This window comes from Accipiter gentilis, chromosome 7 (assembly GCF_929443795.1).
Source record: "Accipiter gentilis chromosome 7, bAccGen1.1, whole genome shotgun sequence".
NCBI lineage: Eukaryota > Metazoa > Chordata > Aves > Accipitriformes > Accipitridae > Astur > Astur gentilis.
In genome coordinates this window covers 37,362,256-37,386,254 of record NC_064886.1, presented here as the reverse complement: position 1 = coordinate 37,386,254, position 23,999 = coordinate 37,362,256, and the positions used below count along the sequence as shown (strand labels likewise).

The 23,999-nt window shown below is 38.0% G+C and overlaps 1 protein-coding gene across 1 annotated transcript in view; it reads right to left on the bottom strand.

Annotated features, from left to right (window-relative positions):
• Positions 1–23,999, bottom strand: part of VAT1L (vesicle amine transport 1 like) — a 64,180-nt gene that overhangs the window by 24,756 nt on the left and 15,425 nt on the right. Inside the window, exons 4-7 of the mRNA XM_049806579.1 lie at positions 16,915–17,057; positions 13,181–13,284; positions 11,897–11,952; positions 9,961–10,155 (exon numbers count right to left, since the gene is read on the bottom strand). Of these exons, the coding sequence (XP_049662536.1) occupies positions 9,961–10,155; positions 11,897–11,952; positions 13,181–13,284; positions 16,915–17,057 (498 nt within the window). The remainder of the gene's footprint in view (positions 1–9,960; positions 10,156–11,896; positions 11,953–13,180; positions 13,285–16,914; positions 17,058–23,999) is intronic.

Genomic DNA, 23,999 nt, shown 5'->3' with positions numbered 1-23,999 from the left:
ATACCAAAAAAAGTTTCCGAGAGAATGAAAACAATCACTAAGAATTGTTAACACAAACCTTCATGGCACACTGGGAGAAAAGCTGAATTTCTCCCATCAGCAGTGAGAAATCTCCCTGCCAGTTCAACTTGAACAACTGAAAGCTTTCTTTCCAACCAGTCGACTAATTAACAAAGAAGCATAAGTGGAATTTTTTGACACACAGGAGAATCCTATGTTCCATTCAGAGGCTCTTTGGCTTAAACTACGCACATTAATAGTGCACAACACAAGAATGAAATAACATCTAAATGTGTCTTTGAAAACTTAGTTTCTAATGTTTTCCCTTTAGTACTTGCTATTTATCTAGTGTTTTTCATTTATGGCATCCAACAGTTATTTCTCCAAGTGACAGAAAACACTCACTCTTCTAAATCTTAAGAATTCCTTGCCAGTTAGTGGTACTATTAACTCTGTGGAACAGGAAATAAACTGTTAGAATCCATTTGAAATTATTTCTGCTGGTGGATGTAATGTATTGGCATATATTTCACCAACCTGCATGCAAGACTGGGAGAAGACAGGCAGATATTTCATTGCATTATCAGGTAGAAATAAAGGAATGGATTGAAGCACGGCTGGATCAAGGGTATAAAAAGCAAGTAACTTTTGTTGTCTAATACTTCATGAAGCATCTAGAAATTATTTTGAATAGGGAAATGACTCCATGAAACCCTGTTTTCCTGACTCTTGAGAACAGCTTAAATTCTGTGACACGAACAGTAAAAATGAAGTGTAAAACACATGTGTTAGACTCAAACATTCAAGATAGACATAAAAGAAACAGAGTATACTCTATCTCCTGGAGTTACGCACACATTGGTGTTTTCAAAGGTGTCCTTGATGTCTAAAGTATATCCCCTTTGCCTTGGTAAAGCTTTCCCTAACTAGGTCTCTGGTTATTTTCTTCCACAGGTACAGTATCACCATATCAGTTCAATACATAAGGAGCATGTGCCAATTTATTACTTAAAAGCCAGCTAATACATTTCAGTAAGCAGACTACTCCTGTAAAATACTGCTTCTTCACAGTAATTAATCAGCAGCTTGCTCCATGTAACAGGTTTGTTCTATTTTTTTCTAATAAATGACAAACCAGGTTTTCCCATATATAATCTCCTGTTGCTAATTTAATTAACTGGAAGAATGTGACTAGTTTATCTTTAATAGTGCACACTTTCTTGAGTGGAATCTATCAATGCTTCCTGTATTATTTTTCTGCCTATTTCCCCCCGCCCTCACATTATCCATCAGGAACCAAGTCTACATGTTGTTTTCCTTTGGCCTGCAGTTGCAGAAAGCTATTATCTCTGTGGCACACAAGGGCAAATAGAAATGACAATCTGTCCTGACCCAGAAACACATACCATGACTCACCACTGCACTTTCAACTTCCAGTGTCTCATGCCTTCTAGAAAAGTATTTTCTGCCTGTGTATCTCCATAACTAATTAATTCTTAGCATAGTGCTTACTAAGTAGATTAGAAAAGTGCTGTAGCTGCAGGCTGTATTTATGTTAACCGAGAGAGGTTTAGTCTCACACTAGCCAGCTTCTGACTTTTGTAATAGCAACATTTGAACACAGAATCAATGTTCATCAGAAATATTGCCAAAATCCTTTTCCATGTCTGCTACTTCATTCCAAAACATTAAGATACCACTCCCCTGAAATGAAACAGCTTACTGAATTTGGTAGAACACATACCATTCTGAGATTAGAGCCCCCAATAAATGCACTGAATCACAAAGGCTCACAAAAATGCTGAGACACAGCCCAGGGGCTTGGCTGTTAGACACCAGAACTGGAAATTAAAAGATTTTCAGGCTGATCCATGATCTTTCCACTAACACGCTGCGTGGCACCAGGCAAGTGAAGATATCCACAGTCCCTTTTGTTATTTATCTATTAAATGAGTATTATAGCATGAATATTCTCAGCACGCATAAAGGAGCATTCTGAAGACTCTAGATGGCAAAATTGTTTAAACACAGGTATTCAACTGGCAGGCTAGACAAAACAGGCTAAATTTCAGAAGCTGTAAACAAAATAAAACAAAGAACAGAGCTGAAATTAATTACTAGTTTCATTAAATTCCATTCATGTAGCTTAAATTTCATGCAGTCTTTATGAATAATATATAGCAATTGAAAATAATTGACTTCTGCTTACATACTTAACAGACTTAAGAAGTGAAGTCTGAGTTTCCTAAACCAGCTCATTTACTCAACCTGGTTTTGTGGTAATCATAGCTAGTGTCATGTATCTGAGGCCTTATTATGGAGCCACAGTGCCTGTATCCAAATCTTGTCTTGCTTCTTTCTAGCTTACTTTTAATAAAATCAAAATCACATTACATTGCCATCAACAGTGTGCAAAGCCAAAAAGACTACCAGGTTATGCCATCACTTGCTGATGCAGGTAGGAAGGGTAGAATGAATGATAAAGTAATATGAAGTCCTGTTAAACAGCATTAAATTGGGAAGAAACATAAATGAAATTATATATGCATTTAGAAGGAACTCATGTAAGAGCAGCAGAGATCCCATAATCACATATACACAATGTTTTAGAAGGAAAAAAACTGCAATACCTAATTAATCTCCAGTACTTTCAAGGTATGTTTTATTCTTCTAAGCATATAGCACTGAAATTATTTTGAGTTTTCATTAAAATTTACTTCAGATAAGCATCTTGGGAAAAATTCTTTGCAAAGTCTTCATTTAAAATCACCTTACTCGTGGCTCAATTTTCATTCATTTAGAACATGTGTTCATTGCATTTAATGTTAGTGAGGTAAAATTCAAGTGCAACAGCTTTCCCCTTACTCTTCCCGAAATCTGAAAAATATTTTGGCCTATAACTGTGTATAATTTGATTGTGAACAGAGAAGCAAGCTACCCTGAATTATTCAGGTTTTGCTTCTCTGTCTGTTTTCCCCACATCTCTATCTTGAAACCTGTTACATCAGTAAGACACAGCTCCTTGCATTTTTGTACGCTTTGATATCTGCATGAAGCTTGCATTAAATTTATGTTAGACTTGTTTGTATACAAAGAAACAACAGTGATGTACAGATAAAACATTTAAATTTACTTTGAACTACAGATGTTTGTTTTATACATTCAAAGGGAACAGAATCTCATAGATTGGAAGAACAAAGAGAGAGTTCTAAGGCAGTATCACAGGACAGTATATATGCAGAGCTAATACCTGTAAATCAGGAAAGCAGTTCATGAACAACTACAAATGAAGTACCATCAGAGAAATATTCGCAGCATCAAAACAAGCGGACTCTGCGTTGTAATGCTAGAGGAGCAGTCATAGCAAAGGAAACACCAATATGCTCATGGGAGTTTTCACAGAATGAGTTACGTTTCCCTCTTTCTACAATATAACACTGCAAAGTAAATTGTTTTATGCTTATGAAAAAATTATTTTCTTCTGTATTTCAGGGTGGGTCATTATTTTGGTTATAAATGAACTTCCATTTTTATCATGTTACTCTAGATTATTTTGCATACCTTGATGAACAAATACAGGTTCTAAATGCTATGGAAGTCACTTGACTTCAAAAAAGGTATAGTTTTTGTTCATCTGAAAAATTAGTTTTCCATCAAGCAGAAAAGATAAAAACCTGCACGTGCCATTATTATATTATCACTAAAAAAGAACAGATACAATATGGTATTTAGTATTCATAACAAGGTACCAGCCTTTTATTAGATATTATTAGACTGCCCCCTTACTATGTTAAAAGTAACTAATGGGTCAATTTTCTCTATGCCTTACTATAGTGATACATGAAAGGCTTTTTGCCCTACAGCTAAGAACAGTGAAAGGCATGAATAGCTTTTGACGAAATTAAAGTCTCTGCTTTAGGGGGTTCACTGCTATTATTCTGCTATCATAGGTTTGAGATTTCCCTTGCCCCCACCCCAAATAATGTTGGTATCATTGATACCTGAAGGCATGCACTGAGATAGTAATCTGTACAAGAGAATGAGTTCAGTGGAAGAAAACAGTTTTACAGTACTCAAATCCTTTGAAGCCACACAGAACAGTGCTAAAACTAGACATACTGTGATGGCTTTGCCCTCCCCAAAACATACTATAAATTCTGTATGGAAAGTGTTCCTTCATCCGGTTCTCATCACTGGATTGCAACTTGATAAGGCTGTGGTCTTATAGGTAAGGTCTCCACTGTTTTCCTTTGCATGCTAATAACATAGAAAGCTAACGCAGAGAACAGAAAGTATGCGAGAACAGCAACATATGAGCAAATGTTTCTTTTCAAGGAAATTACTGCATCAGCAGGTATTCTATAATGTTACTATAATGTAATCAGTTGCACTGTACTCCTTTAGGTTTAGGTTCTTAAACACAGCTTGGTTTTTCCTTAGCAATTTACTACAGGGAAAAGCTCTGGCTTCAAGACAAGGAAATCTCACTTATATAAAAATTGTATTTACAGCTAGACCTGCAACATCACTCAATTATTCAGGGGAAAAAAAAAAAGAAAAAAAAAAAAAAAAAAAGCACCTGATAGTGCAGTGATCCTTTCAAACCAAATGAAGGTGCAGGGCTCTTTCCAGTCAAAAATATTCTATGCAGTGACCATGAGGTACAGTCATTAGAGTCCTCTGATACTCACATCAAGAACCACGGGGCTTGATCCATATGTGTATTTAGTGCCTTGATTCCACTGATTTCAATCACAGCTGAGTGCCACAGTATATTCCTGGATCTGGGCTATAGTTGTTGCATTACTATTTGCTAAGGAAGGAGCTGCCGAAGACATTACCACGTTATCACAACAAAACAATGACACAGGGTGATGTTTAGTGCCTACTGTTAAGTACCTGCCTGATCTTGTAATATTATCAGATTATCCTCTTACTTTTTAAGAATAAGTAGCAACTCTATTCCACAGGTTTCAGTATCTTCTTCATTCTTACTGGCCCTAAGGCAGTACCGGTCTTTGATACTATTATTACTACCTAACAGTGCACTCCTTTAAATCATCTGAGAGACAAGAACGCAATGAATCCTTTGGTACACAACACAGGTCTGTAGTTGGGAGTTTTTCTATAGTCTCACTGGTCATCCATATGGACCAAAATAGCCCAAGTCTGAAAACTTTGACATGCCAAGTCCTTTTTGAAACAGGTAGGCTAGCATGAGGGAAAGGGGCCTACAGATACTTTGATGATACGGACCATATTCTGCACTGTCACTTTCCTGACTGGCAGTTCACGTGCAAGAATTTGTGAGTTTTGTTTTACATGCTGTCAGTGCTACCTTTAACTGCTGTAAATCACCAAAGAAGGTCTATATAACTTCTGTGTCAATAACCTGTTCTACCTTGAGTATGTATTTTCTTTTGCAATTATAAAAAGCTGAAGAAAACAGAATTTTAATAGAGAAGTGCAATGCGTACATTTTTATTCAACACACTAGGTTTTGAGAACCTTCAGTTTTCATCCTGCTTAATAATCTAGAATAGTCTACTGTATCAAGCCAGAGATTCACAGACCCTCAGGAGAATGCCAATGCATAAATGTGCACTACAAATTAATCAGAATGAAACTAACTGCAAATTAAGGATTAGATAAGTAGTTACTAGCAAAGAAACAACCACAAAGCTCAACAAATATTCACTGAATACTAATTCTGTTTTAACCTCTATTTGTAATGAAATGCAATCTTACTAGACAATCAGCTTTTTACTACAGAACAGTATTTTAAGCATGCACCATCTACAAATTATCTTGTCTTTTAAACACTTGAACGCATAAACAAATAGCTGCAAAATAGCGAGACATCTCAACAGCAGCTAATTTATTGTATGACTTCACTTATCTCATGATGAATAATTCCCCTGTTAGATTTCCATTTTAAAGTATCTATGGATTTTCTTACTGTCTCTCAGTTAAATCTTTCTTACATTAACGTCATAAAATGCCTCTAATGGCCTACTTGAGAACAGACTTGACTTTACTGGGATTTATGGATGTAAATTTGAGATAAAAATTACCCTTCCCAAGCCAACACCAACAGATAACACAGCAATACAAGCAGTTTTGCTCCACAGCAGTAGCCAATAGTCTCAATCCTGATCTCCCTTGTATCGGCAATAATCTGAGGCACTGAAGAAAACAAAGTCGCTTTTAAGTTACCATCCTGAATAAATTCTGTCCCTCTCTCTCTCTTCAGTCAGTTGGTAAAAGTGTTTAAGCAGCTTGTACTGAAGAGGCAGGGCAATCATCCCAAAACAAAGACCAGTGAATCCAGCAGTCCTTCCACTGACTTCCATGGCCTATGGATGAGGCCCTGAACCACAGAAATCAGAATACCAGAAGGGATTCTATCCTAATTAGAATGATCTCATTGACACTCAGACAAACCTTCATTGTTCAACAGGAATAGTATCAACCTAAGCCTGTCTAATAATTTCTGAACACTCCTATCTTGAATATTATTCAACAATCAACTAGATATCACTTAACATACACTATGTGATAGACAAATGGGAATCTAATAACTTTCTCTAAACCCTGTATTACTGCCACTTGAAACACTGTAAAAATGCAAAATCTCACTGCAATTACAATATTCTCTAATCAGTACATTCTTCTAAATTCAAGCTGTACTCCTGCAGAAAGTATTAAGAAACAAATGCTGTTCAAGGAACCATACGAGGCTTTTAGAACAATGAAATCTTTTTTAGACAGTTCAGAGACCTATTTAAACAGACGCAAAACCTTTCTCTGGCTGTTGTCACAAGCACTAGAACATAAAGCCCTCAATTTTGGGGTTATCATGCAAGGAAGCGGTCCTGTAGCAGCCAGCCTTAAGCAGCAAAGGGGAAATACCACTGTAAATATAACTCATTGTCTCCTAAGATTGCAAAGATGCTTTTCAGTTCTGATACACAGATGGCTATTGCAACAGATACAGGACTGAATAAGTATTTGTACTGTAATACAGTTTTGGAAGAAAACCAGGTGTCTTCCATGTTGTCTTTAGAGAATCTGCATTAATTTGTGAATTGATATTTGCACAAAGAAGGAATACATGGAAACAGATGAAGAGTGAATAAAGCAAGATGAAGGGGTATGTTGGGGATATGCTTTTCATATATAGATCAGAACTTTTATGAATGTGACGATACATTCAAGTACTTAAACATTTGGAAAGGTGTCCCATGGTTAGACACCTCTGAGATTTCTTCCTTAAAATGTTTTCATTTTGAATGTCACTTACTAGATTCAAGCTCATCTCTATGGCAGAATTACTGGTCAGAGGAAAAATGGATTCTCCCGTGAGCCTCTGGAGAGGGTGATATTCTTCCATGGAAAACTATTCAATCATTCATTTTCAAATGGATGCAGGGAGTCCACCTTTCTGCCACTCTCTAGTTAAACATATTTATTCTCAATGCTCTTATGGGTCAGGAAATTTCCTCAGGAAACATCAATGGTAAAAATTAGTCATACCGGTTTAGTCTCTAATGAAGACTACTAAGAATGGTCAAATGGAAGTGGACATCTGGAGAAAATGAGGCTTACTCAATAGGAAATGAAAAGCAATCAAATATCAAACTCTGAAGGGGGGAAGATGTTAGAGCTAGGGAGTTAAAAAAAGAAGCCTCCCAAAACAGAACAAAAATACATACCAACCCTTCTTCAGTCTGGTTCCATTTAGTGCTCAATTATGACACATTTTTCTGTGTATCATATTAACTTGAGAGTCAGCCCTAAGTTATTTTTATACCCACAAAAAACATATCCCCCAAATGATAATGCCCTGAATGAGTAATATTTCAGTAATACTTTGCAATCGATTAAAGACACCTCCAGCACTGTTATATCCCTGAAGATACTAGCCAAACATCTCCTTTGTAAATTACCAGATAGCTCATGGAAAGTGAGCAGGCGTGATAAATGAGCTGTAGTTTTCTAGACTGTGCTTTTCAACAGATGTATTTACACATTTCAATATCTACTGGTAGGGATGGTGCATGTTACTGCCAAATGTTAGATGTAATGTTATCAAACAGAAGTCTCCCAACAAATTCCCATCATGTTGACGATTAAGATCAGCCTACCATGTGTAATTTTTCATGTCATGTCCTCAATCAAGATTTTTTTTAAGCTATTGTTACTATTTTAATTTATCCTTTTCTTACTCACCAATACATGAAAAGTATGTATTTACACGAACAAAGAAACTGCAGAATGCCTATCTAGAGACTTGTGCCACTTAATTTTTTTAAATACTTTGTAAGCTTATTTAATAATTAAGTAAAAAGCCCCACATGAAAAACCTAAATCTGATCACATTTCTACTTTACACTGTTCTTCAAAGGGCTCTCCCTTTCAGACAACAGCAGAGGATTTTGTCTTGCCCTAGCTAGCTGCTCTTTATCGCAACATCTGATTTCCCTTAAGCAGTTCGATGGTGAAAATTAGCCACGCCCATGCCACTGACAGGTATTACTGAGTTGCTATCAGTAACAGTGTGGCCTCAGGTAGACATTTTAGAGAAACAGGAGAAGATTCCTGGGGAAATTGTCATTCGTCTCTTTTTTGCTGGAGAGGAACAAATGGAGCCCATATCGTTGTGGACCGTTTGCATCTGCTGTACCCCATAAAGTGGCATGTTGGGGTACACGGGGGCAGATGTAGCGATAGCATGAACAGACAGATAGGTCCCACATTAACACAGCCTAAGGCAGTACCTGCCTTGTCATATAACCTGGCCCAGGCACGTACAAGCCCCAGTGAACATGCGATACATCTTGCTCCAAGAACTGCCATAGGCTTTAGAGTCCCACCATGCAACCCAAGATATCTTACCTGTGTCCATGACTATGGTGGTGCTGTAAGGCCACCTGAATAATGAACAACGTGCTGGGCTCAAAACCCTGCCCACAGGGCGTCCACAATCTTAATAAAATACAATATGATTAATGTATTAAGTCTGATGGTTACCATTTCCTCGTGGATGCACGGTCATACCAGCTAACGTGTTCAGACAGACAGAATTTTGTCGCAGCACCTTCTGAATAGCAACCGTACAATGACACAACCACAATCCATGTTCAGCAGAGCTCTTACAGATCATGCACCTTAAGTGATGTGTCAGGCTCAGTGCACTTCACAAACACATAGAACACAAATATTAATCTGGCGGTGCTACTATAATCATGCTGTTTATTCATATGCTAATGTCTGTTCACACCTCCAAAAACACAGATGTTCATTTATCAGCATCTTAAATATAAAGGTCTCAGAAACAGTGCTCTGGTTAAGGGGCTTGTAATTGCCCAGGCTATGATCAGATTAATTTCTTTACATGTCTTTAAGGACAGCTGAGCAATTAGAAGGAAAAAAAGAACCAAAAACCCCACACTCCACAAATATAACTTAGATTAAAAGTGATTTCTGATTTGACTACCTGTGATACATTTTCAGTTACTTCCTGAAAATCTCCAAGCTTCCAAGGTGTGCTAGCACAATTAAGCTTTAGCTTCAGTGTTATATTTATTAGATCTTTTCCTCAGAATATATTTTAAGTTGTTTTCAATTATGTCTGCATTTCACGCTGCACTTGTTAGTCACATTGCATGCACTTATGAAACAGAAACAATTTTCTAAGATTGAAAAACCACATTCATTATTAGTATTTTCAAGAACTTTGCACAGAGCATTTGAAACTCCAGAAATATTTATGAGAGAAATGTGTGAATAATTCTGGATCATGGAGTTTATGAACAGCAGGGGCTCTGGAGACAACTTGTGCACAAACTAAAAAGCAGAATACATTAATAACTAGAAAACATATTTAAATCTAATTTTGCATCTAGAAGTGCATATATTGCAGAAATTTCAAAATGGGGAAAAAAATTGTGCTCCTACCTCTTCCAAAGCCCATAATGAATCAACCACAGGCTTGATCTTCTTACTGCTGTATAGATTTAGGAGTTTGTCCATCACACCCTTGATCAGGCCACCTCGATTCTGTTTGAAAAGTAGATTCAACAGGGAAAATCCAGCAATGACTTTGTTTTCCTCATACAGCTTGATAGGATTTACTTTCTCAACCTGCCACCACTGGAAAGCAATAAACAGCAGGATTAGAAAAACATTTTTCAAGAAACGTACAGGAAAGTTCACAAGAAAAATGTCTGGGCAGGTGTGATACACGACTCATCTGTCAAATCTGAAGCAACAGCCAAGAGCAGCAGTAAGGATTTTATTTAAGGAAGAGGTAAAAAAGTATGCAGCCGACTGACATGTGGAAATAAAACACAGACTTCTGTTGCATGAGATTAGGGTGTTAGAAGCACAGTGAACAGATCTGGCTTTAGGACATGGATCTAGAAGTAAGGAATTGGGACCTCCCTCCTTACTTCTGCTATCCTTCTTTGTTATCTCAAGAGAGCCATGCAAGCTTCCCAAACGTTCACAAGCAACTCTTGACTATTACTCTTCTTTCAGAAACAAGAAAACCATGCACTGCATATCAGTTTCCATCTACTATCCACCCATTATGTTTGTGGTATTCGAGCAAGTCTCATAATATCTAATGAAATTATTTTATTTCATTTAGCCCAAGAGCGTCCTTGAGACTGAGTTTCCACTTCCTAGCAAGTTTTATTTGAATGGGTCAATTTTTAATTGAAATTTTCATACAATTTTGATTAATTTTGCAGTATAATTACATAAAGAAACTAGTTATACTTTTATACAAAATTTGACATACTATTTTTTTATTAATTCTATTTATTCTTATTTATTCAGTCAAATACCAGTACTATCTGAGAAACATTTCAGTTAAAATTGATTTTGTTGGGCCAACCTACCCTACAAATTATACACATCTGGATATTTTTATATTAACAGTAAAAAGGCTGCATAGTAAAGATTATCTTGTTTTAGTTCACAAACACATGACAATAACAAAGATTGTGCCACTGCAACCATTACGAAAACGTAGGAGGCAAAGAAAAGCTTCTTGCTACAGTCTTTGATTTATCTTGTTTTCAACTACATAGAGACTTTTGAAGCTAATTTCTCCTGGGAAAGGGTTGTTGCTGGAAGCTGTAAATGAGCTCTGGGCAGAAAGATCATATGACAGATCTTCAGTCAAGGCTTCTCCCTCTGTTTTTCTTGTCTGAAGGCATCACTTTCACTCCTGGTTAACTTATTTATCGCTAGCAGTTTGTTTGATCTATTTGTCCCCTTTTCAGTCACTAGGATTTCTGAGCAGATTTTTGCTGTAGTAAGCTGAAGAAAAAAAATTTTAACATTTGACTTTTGGGTTTGTCGACATCATCAATTAGGGAACAAATGCAACATCATCTCTTTGATATCACTTTGAATGAACACAGAGAACCGAAAAATGCATTTCTGTGTGGAACTAACTTCCGAAAAGCTGGAAATGACTGGACACAAGCCTCATCTTAAGAGATAGATCTCCTTTAATTCACTGTACTGTCCTGACTGTTTTCAGATATAAGAAACCTACACGGTACAGTTATCCATACCCATGGATATGATATTCTGCCATAAGTAAATAAATAATGGAGTCTAACTTTAAACTTAGCTGCATCAGAGATATATGTCTGATAACCAACAATTTAAATATGCACTGCACACAGATCCAATTCCTGTCTAGCTGTTGTATCAGAAGAAAACACATCAGACCACACTGCAGTCAGAAAAAAAGCTCTCTTTAGCAATATCAGAAGTAACAACTTAGTGGAGATAAGTAAGAATGATAAAGATGAAAATGCTACAGAAGAGACTGAAGTTAGAGGAAAGAGCAGAATCACAGTACTGGGACACTTACTGATTTTGCAAAACTGAAGAAGCTTTTTGTCTCTCCAGTAACCATGTTAGATGAACCTGTAAAAGATGAGTACATTCACACATAACTTATTACATGCTGACAAACAGACCATTTATTATATATAAAATAATTTCCATGATTCATATTTAAGAAAAAAAATTCCCCTACATTTAAAAGGGACTAGCAGACATCCTTATACTTTGGGAATAAAAAACAAAGGGACAAGTTGACTGAGCCCTACAAGTTTATAGGTATTCTGAGATGACAAAAACAATCTATCAAATCTTCCAGGAATACATTAAGTGCTACTAGGCATCTTGACACCAAAACTCTTCTATAGGAGTAAAATGCCATTTATCTCCGACACACTTATTTAGCAGCAATGACCACACACAGCTGTCCTTTCTCTGTATCTGTAAAGACAAATTTATCTGACCACTACATGTGTGAACATACATACATTATACGCTACAACCTGTTAACAAATGTAATGACAATTCACTGGCAGGGACTTCATTACAAACAGGCAACCAGCTTAGCTTCTACAGTCCAAGCAGATATCCAAGTGACAACCCATTCGTTATTGCCACCCTACTAGCTAGGCAAAAGTCCAAGGAAGCTGGTATGCTTATCCATGATGCCACTGCACCTTCCACTGCGATACAGATATATTCTTCATTTCAGAAGTTTAGCAATCCCTTCAGCTGTCCTCCTACAGAAGCTTGGCCTGCTTTATCAACATACAACATGGCAACATGACAGAACTTCAAGACAGACATGTTTACTCAGTATGTGGAACAGTCCATGTACATGAATGGAAATTTTTGAACAGAAGCCTGGGCTTGAATTCCTCAAAGTCATGTCAAATAAAAACAATAGCATTCTTCCTGAAATATTCCTCCAAGCTTCCCTCCCCCAAGAACTATATTACAGTTTCCTTGGCCACACTGTGATTCCTATGGTGTGTAGAATGAGATTCAAGCCTTCTCCTACCCTTCTCCTGTATCACCTAATAACGTTTAACAATCTGAAACATATGTTCATTTCACTTTTGGATATTTTTTTCATTTTTTCTTTTTAAGAGTTTCTTTGTATTACCTATTGTTTCTCAATAATTTAGTCCATGCTCAGCTTCGCTAAAATCCTTGATTGGAAACAGTCAAGTTGAGAAAGTATAACATGGCAGCCTCCAGTTCTGGAAGGAGCAGCATGGGTGATTTTAAGAGATTTTAAGCTTTGCAAAGCTTTAGTTTTGAAATATGTACCTGGCTTTTTTCCACTCACCATATAAAATATAAGTCCCAAGTGGTTTGAGAAGACTGAGGCCTTTCCCAGTATTTTCTCCACAAAGACAGTCCAAAACAATATCTACTCCATCTGTCGAGATTCTGAAAAGCAAGAAAGAAATCTTACTTCGAAATAAGATCCACAGGACTGGTCAGCCAGCATGATACAGGCTGATTGTTAACATAATACCAACACGTTCCAGGTACTTTAGAAAGGACTCTTAAGCCTGAGGCTTTGACTACGTGAAAACTTTCTCCTCATCAAACTCAAACATCAAACTCATTCAGTGCTGGAATGTGAGTTTGTTGGGCTAGCCAACCCACACCTTTCAAGGCTTAGGAGAGTGGGAAACCATCTTGTTCCCCCTTCTTGAGGGCTTTCAGTAAAATTATATTACCAAAAACAGTTGATAAAGTTCTTTTTGAGTGAATGAAAGCATCAGAGAACATTTTTCTGCATCAGTGAATGTCATAGAGAACAAGGACATTTTTGTTATTCACAGCTTTTATTCTTTTTCTAAATTCGTAAGAAAACAGATCTTCCTATCCTAGCTCTTCTCAGATAAATTTATGTCCTTGTAAAGTTATTTAGTCTTCTGTTTCAGACTTTGTATCAACTAGGCGTCAGCAGAGTGAAATCAAGCATAAAGAGAAGTCACCAAGAGCTAGAAATCCAGCTCTAAGGATACAATCAGGCCATATTATAGAAAGCATAAAGTATTTCTACTGTTTCAATAAATAGTTTGCATATTTATAATTTTCCAATAAATATCTTTATGAATGCAATGTCAATATGATCTGAAGAAAAAAAATACACCCAAATGCCCTGATATAGTTCTTTTTTTTTTTTTTTTTCTGGCAAAACACCAGCCTGCAAAATCATATCACTGGTTTGATCTAAGTCTAATATCCTACCACCTAACCAAGTAAACAGCCCAAGTAGTAGTAAATTCTTGATTAATACGCTTAAACAATTATGAAAACAACTGGTACAGACACTACAAGAAACTTGCAACCTGAAGATTATCAAAGGTTTAAGGGTCAGTCAATAGCATCTAATTCCCAGGAGCATCAATTAGCTCCTGATGACCATGCCTTCTGCAGTGGCGTAACTGCAATGAGCAGTCAGGAAAGAGGTAAAGCTTTATGGCTTGTAATGCATCTTTCTGTTTCCTCACAAAACAAAGGTGATACTCAGGCATCCACTGGTTACAAACAGCAACAAAATCGGACAACTTTACTCTTTGGTACTGCTGCCGTATGTGGGGTAATAAATTGTTAATATTCAGGCCACTGGATGAACTTTCACTGTAAATGAATAATGACTGCAATCAAACAGCTTTTGGTGGCTTCCACGGTTGAACTGATTGCTTATCCCCTAGGAACTTTTCCACATTTGTATCACTTCTGGGTTTTTTGTTTGGGGTTGGGTTGGTTTTGGGGTGTTTTTGTGGTTGTTGTTCATTTGTTTGGGATTTTGAGTTGGGGTTTTTTTGTTTGTTTGGGGTTTTTTTGACTGCTCCCTGATGAAAGCTCTTCCCTTGAATACCCCAGTCACCTGCAATAAAGCAGATTCCTACCACTATCCTTTCTCAAGCCCGTGCCCACCCTTTCCTGCTCACAAACACTCAAGAAATGAAGAGCCTTCCCCTTCCCTTAGGGCTGCCCCTGACCCCATGTGCAGCAGGCAAATGCAGACTAGAAGTCTTCCCTGCTGGCCAGCCAAACATTTTTAGCAGAACATAGTATACAGCTAATGTACAGCAAACTAAACAATTACACTGTTCCCCCCACTGCCTCTTTCAAAAGACAATTTGTCTTTACAGCATTCTCAGAATCCCCACCTTTTTTTTTTTTTTCTTTTTTTCAATGCAGAGTGAAAATACACAGATCTGAGCAACAAACCAGAGTATTGGCATATTCTACAGGGTGCCAATTCTTACTTTTAATCAGGACTATCAATTGTGCTGATACTACACACCTCTGTATCAGGAAAGAAGCACAAACTATCTTGTTGCATCTACATTTTATCTTTTGTACCCACTGGTTCTCTGCCTCATTGGTCTGTTGCAAGGTGAAAAAGTATGTGAAAATGCAGGACCACCAAAAGGGTTTTTGACAGACTTAAAAGAGCAGAACTCCACCCCTTCGTAACCAGGTCTCCTTTTGATTTCAGTAGTTACAGTGTGTTACACAGAATCAGGGGTGGTGTCAGGGAACTGTCTCAAAAAAGAACTGTTCTGATGAAGGGCAGAAGCAGCTGTTACCCGCAATCATAAAGTTATCAGAAGTTAAAGGGGCTTTATTCCTTTTTTTAAGCACTGATTTCTGTTGTATCTGCTCCCATATCACATATCCACTTAGACCAGATCCTCTGCTGCCCCTGCCAAGTGTTAGGATTAAGGTTGGTGCTGAACTCAGATTAGTGTTTTCAAGTGCTCTTTCTTGCTGAATCAATGTTTGTAGAGTGGAGATTGCTAGAATTCAGTCTTCACCTCACTACAGCAATTTTCCAGGGGCAGCAAAACACTTAGGTATGTATACTTCCCCAAGAGAAAGGCTATCAAAGGGCTGAAGAAATATGCTGCAATTCTGAGCTGTAAGAAAATGGCAGGGGTGTCATCTGATGGACAAGCCCTATCTTTTTTAGTGAAACTTCCCATACAGAAAAATTTTCCTTTGATAGAAAATGTCCTTTGTGATGGATCATTTCAAATGTTCTCTTAAACCCTTGGGAGCACTCCAGAAACAGTAGCAAGACACCCTGCTTTCTGCTCCAACACCAGTCTGGATTGCTAACAGCTCAGACCAAAGTCTGCTATATACTGAAGACCCTCTTTAAGGGCTAGTAACCCTCGTACCAAGAGACCTTCTGAGACTTTGCATGTCACTGAGGAATGCACAACTTTGACAGGAAGCCTGTCAACTGTACTACCTTGGAGTGCCCCTTTGAGAAATTTCTTGGTTTATGCCCAGCTACATAATCTAGTATTTTGACAAATACAAGATGAAGGGAAAACATTATTCTTATCTGACTAGTAAAAAAATCAAAACCCCATTTTTTACTAAGATTTTCTTATCAATTCTAACGTTTTGCCACCCGTATCAGCATCAATATCTAAAACCAGCAAACTGGAAAACAAAGTATTTGAAAGCATGTAAATAGAAACACACATGATGACTTCAAAAGGCAAGAGGATGATTCTAATCTGAATGCAAACAAACAAAATCTAAGGATCTGAAATTAAAACAGACATTACGTGCTCCGATATCAATCCTTGGCAGAGGATAAAAACCCAGGCAGACAGAAACACACCAGAGAACTCCAAAACCTGCATAACTTAGAGCCACCGAAAATATCTTATTTGGTGTGTTACAGTGAGCTGCTACATATGCAGATAATAGCCAAGTGCATCCTTCTGTTAAGACCTTTATTCTTTTCCACTTAGTTTACTTGGCTTGCAACAGATGTCCAAGTCTGAACATGGACTAACAAAGCTTATGTTGCTTAAAGAAATAAGGAGATGCTTGCTATCTTGTCGCTTGTAGTGGACAGATGGAATATCTGGAATAAACGACAGTTCCCAAACTCACAAATATAATCTCTTCCCACCAATATGATCAATCCAGTGTCTTTCATAGTATTTTGCCAGATACTATACTTCTAGTATACCCTTACTCGGGAATACAGGAGGAAGACTGATACCCTTACTCAGGAAAATAAAAGATTACCTTTTTACTTCTTGAACATAGTCTGCATTTCTGTCAAACAGGTGAGTTACTGAGTCTTTGATTGCTTCATGTTTGAAAGATGAAGCTGTTCCAAAAACAGTAACATTGGGAATAGTTGAACAGAGCTGAGCAACAGCTTGACCCTGCAAACACATTATTATGTTAGTTCACCGACATGGAAATTGGTTGACAGACTTCGCAGCTGCCAATTCACTCATGACACAGCAAAATCCAAGACCAAACATGTGCAAGGAGTTCCCAAACTGATTTCTTGCCAGTGCTATGCAGTTCAGCCACAGGAAAAAAATACACTTAATCAAAAGGATATTCTGAAGACAAAGCAACTGCAGGGATAAAAGTAATTTAATGTATCTAAAATTGTATTGGGAAAGAGTTCTTCTTGATCTTTTAACAATGGCAGCGTAATTTAAGGGAAACAACATTAATTTACAAGGACCACCAAAAATGATTACTCAAAGAGTGCTAGAGAAATATTTCTCATTTGCTACTTGCATCCTACGTGCATTTCCTCCAGAGTCCCTTGAGTAATGTCAGCAGTCCTCTCTGCACTTCCTACCTCCAAACAGTGGCGACTGCTTCTGCACGCGATTCAAATCCTCTCTGCTCACGGGAAAGGTCTTGCAGCACCTGATGCCAGAACAGAATTTCTGGCAGAAAATGTGAAAGTACTTAGCTCCTCTGGTACTCAGATACGGCTTTTATGCTTCAGGTTTTTGCCGTCCTAGTACAGAAGGTCTAGTCAGTCAGTCCCAGGACTGTAGTCTACCACTCCTAAGTGATCACATTTTCTTGTGGTTTCAGTGGGAGACAGCAAGTTGATATAACAAATACTGCATAGTAAAGCAAATCTGGTTTACCTCTTATAAATAAAAATAATTATTACTGATTATTCAAAATGCAGGAATAGCCTTGAGTCACACTAACAGGTCTGCTTAGGCCAGTGCCCCAACCTCAAAACTTATCAACAGCAAAGGGGATAAAATGGCCTAAAGCATGTATAAGAAAGTCATTCTCCTAGTATATCCCTCCTGGGTCTGGGCAGGAACCCAGTGGAGTCAATGAAATGTTATGTCAGTGTTTAGGTAGGACTTGAGGGGTTAGAGAATTTGTGCATTCAAATGTCTGTACTCCCACTTTCCAGCTTTGAGCCCCAGAAGTCTTTAACTTCTGTAAGTTTTAACCTCTAATTTCATGAGGCTGAGAGAAGGGAAGTACTGCGTAAATGCTGAGCCATCTAGATTTCAAAAAAGATCCTAACGGGTCATCTTTTTACAACCCTGGGTTTTGTTTTACTCTTAACACACTAACAAATGGAAGACAGACTTTTGGTAGCCACATCCTGCCTCTTGTTGTAACCACATTACTCCACTGGAGCTAGCAGGGTTACAGGGATATGCCCCGAAGCAAGAAACAGCACTGTCATTCTAAAAATAGTGTCTGACGGAATTCAGCAGATTCTTACTTACATTTACAGCCAAAAGATTGTCATTTGTAAACTGTATGCATGACCAGTAAAATCATCCATGGATAAACAAATTTCTGTTCATTCCAACCAGAAACCCTGATCATTAGTATGTAAATACCAGTAATCAGTGCTTGGGTTTTATTTACAGTAGAACAATTAGATAACCCTGCATACCCTCGGGGGTCTTGGCATCCTCACATATCATGCTGAATGTAATTGCTAGTGACAATCCTCTGAGCTGAACATCACAAGAGAGGACAGTATTATTATTTATATATGGTGGCCTCCAGGAGTTTCAGATTGGTTTCTTACTGGATTAGTAAACAGCTACACAGCAAGGCACAGTTTACATGTACCTTTGGACAGGTACCAACAGACACAGAGAAGACAGCAGAAGAAGGGATGCATTCTCATTCTTACTTTAGACAAGAAATAGAATAGCACAGCAAATTGAACAACCTGTTCAACAACAGCTCAGAGAAACTTACAGCAGGACCCAGGTAGGAATGCTGATTCATGGCATGGTAATCCAATACCAAACATAAATTACCTCTTCTTTTTAGAATCCATTTTCCACCATTTTCCTGGATTTGAATCCCTAATCTCTTAGAAATCATAGGAAAATCCATTCCTGAGGGGTCTCATCTCAAGATGTAATGTTTTGGGGGGCAGAAAACATTTCACTCTTCTTATACTTTACTTCTTTATTACTTACCATCTCATTCTGAAGCCCAGGTTTTAGCCTCCACAAATATTGTAACATAAAATTACAAGACAAAAATTAATCTGGATTTTGTATCTCCTTTTCTCAGTCATTTTCACTAGCCATCCTCTTTTCACACTTTCTGTGTCTCCCAGAAAACCATCACCCACAGTGATTTAGGTAAGTCAGTATTTTATAATGTATGCTAGTTGAGTGAAATTCTGACATTATTGATCTATTCTCTAATTAGTTTTCTGCATTTTCAATCTAACTTGGGAAGACGCAGGATAATGAGTATCTCCTGAACCAAAACCACTGAATGTTTAAAAGGTCAAATATTAGAGTAGAAAATACGTGGATTTTTATCCTGGAGAAGATGATTAACATTTAACAAAATGACAGTCATATGAATAGGAGAAATGCACAAAAAACCCAGGATGTGCATACCCTATTTTCCTCCTGTCTCAAACTTGTTAGTACACCTCTCCCTCCCCCCATAGAGATAAGCTTATCTAAAATCCCAGATCAGAATATTTTCCAGCTTTCTGTAGATATTTAAAGCCTAAAACTGACTCATATGACCAGTACTTTTTATAATTGGACAAACAACATCACAGAAGTATTTTGAGGCAATCCCACGAAACATTCTTCTACAGCTTTCTGAAGATCCCAATTTGAAGTTGACTTGTAGTTATTTTTGTGCAAAGTATTCTTAGTATTTGTATCTCAGAAATTCAGGAATAAAGGCTGATATTGGACTTTTCTGGCTTTTCCCACCAAAACAGGAGAATTGAACTCAACCTATGAACTCAAACATTTCACTAATTTCTGTGGAATTCGACTAAGCTCCAAAACACCACTGTGGCTACGCAAGTCACTCTTAAATCTCTTTTCTAATCCCTCAAGTCATCTAGCTACCTCTGGATTAGTAGCTATACATGTTAATTGCAAATGAAGCATGCCCAAAGGGTTTTGCAGCTGGAAGGAAGAACATCCTCTTCCCAGGGCCGTGGAGGGGGAGGAGAGGTGCCCATGCCCACCTCTCACCAGGATGCACACCTTCATCACAGGGGCGCACAAGCCCTCTCGTCTTTTGGACACCAAAGCCATTCCCCTCCTCAAAAATGCTTTGTGGTAGACAGAGACGAGGGCTTTCTGTCTCTTCCCTGCCCAGACAAAACCACATCATCTCTGCTACCAGCTTTCACTGTGCATCACGATGCAAATTTCTACATATAAGCACTGACTAGATTCTTGCTTCCTGAAGCCGGGAAAATTAATAAGTGGCAAAAAATAATTCTCACTTGGACAATTAATTTTACCTTTAACAGGACTTAGCAGTCTTTAAAAAAAAAAAAAAAAAAAAAAAATCAATTCCTTCACTGCAGGGATAGACAAGGTTACAAAATATTCCCTTAAAATGGAATTAATCTCCTCTAAAATATATATATTTTATATACTACTTATCATGCAGAACTCCACATGGTGAGTCCTCAAAGGAATGAATAACTTGGGTTAAAACATTCTGTGGAAATTAAGCATGTCTCCTAATAATGGATTTGGCATAGAAGTCTTAAGTCTCGTTAGCTTCAAAGTCTGTTTGATGGATTCCTTTTCAACGTATCCTGTCAATTTATAAAACCAGTATGTTGAACCTAATCTACATATATGATTATTACAGGGTTTATTACAAATGGATATTCTTATAGTAGTTTTAGATCCAGTAAAAAGATTGAGATTTCTTTACATTCCTTTGCTTTTAAACCCAACTTTGAACCTGCAGGACTGGAAATTTCTCATACTGAGATAATCACATAAAACCAGAGAAGTGTATTTTTTTAAGAAGCAAAAATGAAATAGACTGTTCTGTGAATTTAAACAATTTCAAAGTGAAAAAAGTCATTAACATTTAAAACTCAATACAGAAAGCATGAATAGAAGAAAACTTACTAATCTAATTAGCTTCTTAATACTAACACTGGATGAAATAAGGGGTGTAAGTTAGTGGATTTCCTAAAGAGTCTGACCAAATAGCACAGGCCAGATCTCAGTCTGATGTGCAAGCTGTGCACTGAATTACAGCAGTTATAGCTCAGTATACTTTCAAGAAAGCATCTTTCTTGCTATTATGTAAACTGAGGCCAGCTTCATACCAGGAAAGAACAAACCATCTAAAAGATACCACCCTGTAAAACTACATCTATTAGAACCAATAGCATCGTTGAAATTATCATTTCTATGATACATTTTTGCAGCCCGAAGGTGCTATGGCATTTTAAAAAAATTATTCAGACAATCTTGCACAAGAAACCTGTCTGGAAGCAAACGTGAAAAGAATCCACATTTCCAGAATGCTTTGATGCCGTATCACCAGCTCTGAAGGTGGTATGAGGTGCACAAACATAGTAAGAAAACTGCAAGAGAAGACATCTACTAATGTCCTGGCACGTCTCTGGTGTTAGGAGAAGTCAGATACGCAACACTCCACCTCCTGAAGGTGTCATTTTTCCAGTTACGGCAGAGGAAATTGGAAACCAAACACTAAGGTGAACATTGCAGACTGGACAAACTAAAACGTGATTCTTGAACAAGGGTAAGGCAGGATCTGCTACACTCAGTGCACCGCAAGTAAGTTTTGGAGTAGAGGGAGGGGAACAGTCACCGTGAAACAATGATCTCTTTTACCCTCAAAATCTCTTCGTTTCTGCAACAATTACCAGGGTGCGTTTTTTTCCTACCCCCTCACAAAATTGTGCGGCTGAGGCGCATCCAAAACTCAGAGCTGGCTCTCCATCTGGTATATACCCTCTTCAGTTTAACGGAGCTGCGACAACATACCCCAGCCGAGATCCTTGCCCAGAGGATGCAAGCTCTACCTGAAAAGGTTGAACAGCCAAGGAAGAGTTAAGCGCTACCCGTCTGTGACACGACTCTGCAGGGGATTCAGGGAAAGGACATGTCCTCTGCGAGAGGCAAAAAGAAAGGCCTTCAGAGACTGCAGCCTGCTTTGGTCAGGGAAACTGCTTTTTGTGTATGACTCGCCAGGCTTTTGTGTTTGATTAACAGATTATGCTCTGAGGCAGTGTCTGGAAATGGACTCGGGCATGGCACTGGGACTCTCCGGAGCTGCTGAGGGAGCACATCCGTTGCTTTAGAGGCACTCAGTGGCACAGGGCAGCTCAGCATCCAGATCTCCTGTCTGGCTCTAAGTGCGATAGCTTCGGTACTTAAAGCAGCCTAGACTTGGTTACACAGAGCTCTGCGTGAGCTGATTTATTCCCTTCCTTGGCTGCGGGAGATGAAATAAGAGGAAAGCACTTAATCAAATGCAGAACAGCTATGAACTGCGAATATAAAAATAGCAAGTGCAGTCCAGGGAGGTATCAGGTAAAGATTTCAGCAAAGTTGGAAGTATTAATGTCATTGTACAGTACGCTGGCCAGGACCATCAGAAGAGCGGAGTAAATTCTAATTATTCACATTCAAGAAGGACTGACTCAAACACAAGAGTGCTATTTACTGTGATACCAACCTGCTAGGTGCAGACAGACCTAAAGTCAGTCTACCTGTACAATGTTTAAAAGGATCAGGGATGCTGTGAGACTTATTTTAAAAGGCTCCCACTTTCATACCAGCTTACTGCTGCTTTGCTGCCAACAGCTCAGAGCCCAGGAAACGTGTATGTATCTGCCTGGATTAGTGTCTGTAGGACGACCAAGGAAACAGACATCTAACCTTACCAAAAAAAAAAAAAAAAAAAAAAAAAAAGGGTATGAACAAACCTGCTTTCAACCTGAAAAACACAGGCCAAGGAGAGATCTGATTCTGAGCTTGTTCTAGCCATAAACACATATACATCCCACCAAAAAGATGTGAAAGAAGTGCCCCAAGAGGAAAGAAGAGCTAATTTTAATTAATGGACAACACCAGCAGAAGAACAAAGATGCATTAACTGGCCACATAAAGTCTGGAAATTGAAAAAGATTTCTCACTGAGCAAGACAGTGCAGAGAGAATTTGAAGGGATAAACACATAGGTATTTTTTTAAGAAGAAATTTGATAATTCTCTTGAAAGGGTTCCTATATACTGCCTGTGATAGCAGGTGACTAGATTTACTAAGGAGTGCCAGTTCTTTGTCAGATAAAATATCACCACTTCAGTGATTCAGTTTGGAACACATCCTCAAATATTTGCAATTTATGCAGGGGAGACACAATAAAAAAAGAGTGTTCCTGCCAAGCAGTAACCAATCCTGCCAAGATGACCTAAATCTGTTGCCAAGTCAGATTTACCCTTCAAATTCAAACATGAGAGCTGCATCTGTAACTTACTCTGCACTTCCTCTGCTGCTGAGCCTGAAAGGGAAGGTCAGATCCCAGCTTCAGGATAGCAATCGATGCTTCTGCATGAAAGGCAGCTTAATTTTAGCATCTCTAAGATTGAAATGCTAAAGAATTGGCTAATAATTCTGCCTTGTGTCTGAGGGGCTAAGTAATGAAATTGAAGTGTTTACACAATCTTGGTAAATGACCAAACTTTTGTGCTCTAAATATTAAGAATAGGAAGTACATAAAGAGTAAACGAATAAGCAAATGGGCACAATGGCTGTCTCTCATAAATCTAAATCCCTGAAATAATTCACTTTCCAGGTGGATATTATAGAGATAGAGACTGTATTTATTAAAGCTAGAACAGAAGAGCTGAAGGATTTTTGCCCCCTCCTTTTTTATTTGGTTGGGGTTTTTTAATACAACAGTCCTGTATTTATACTAATTCAACTAATCCAGGATACAGTTTACAAGTTTACATTAGTAATTTTAAGAGCAGCTTCATAATCTCATACAAACCGGCACTGTGACTTGCACCAAATGCACTGACTTAAACAGTTTTCATTT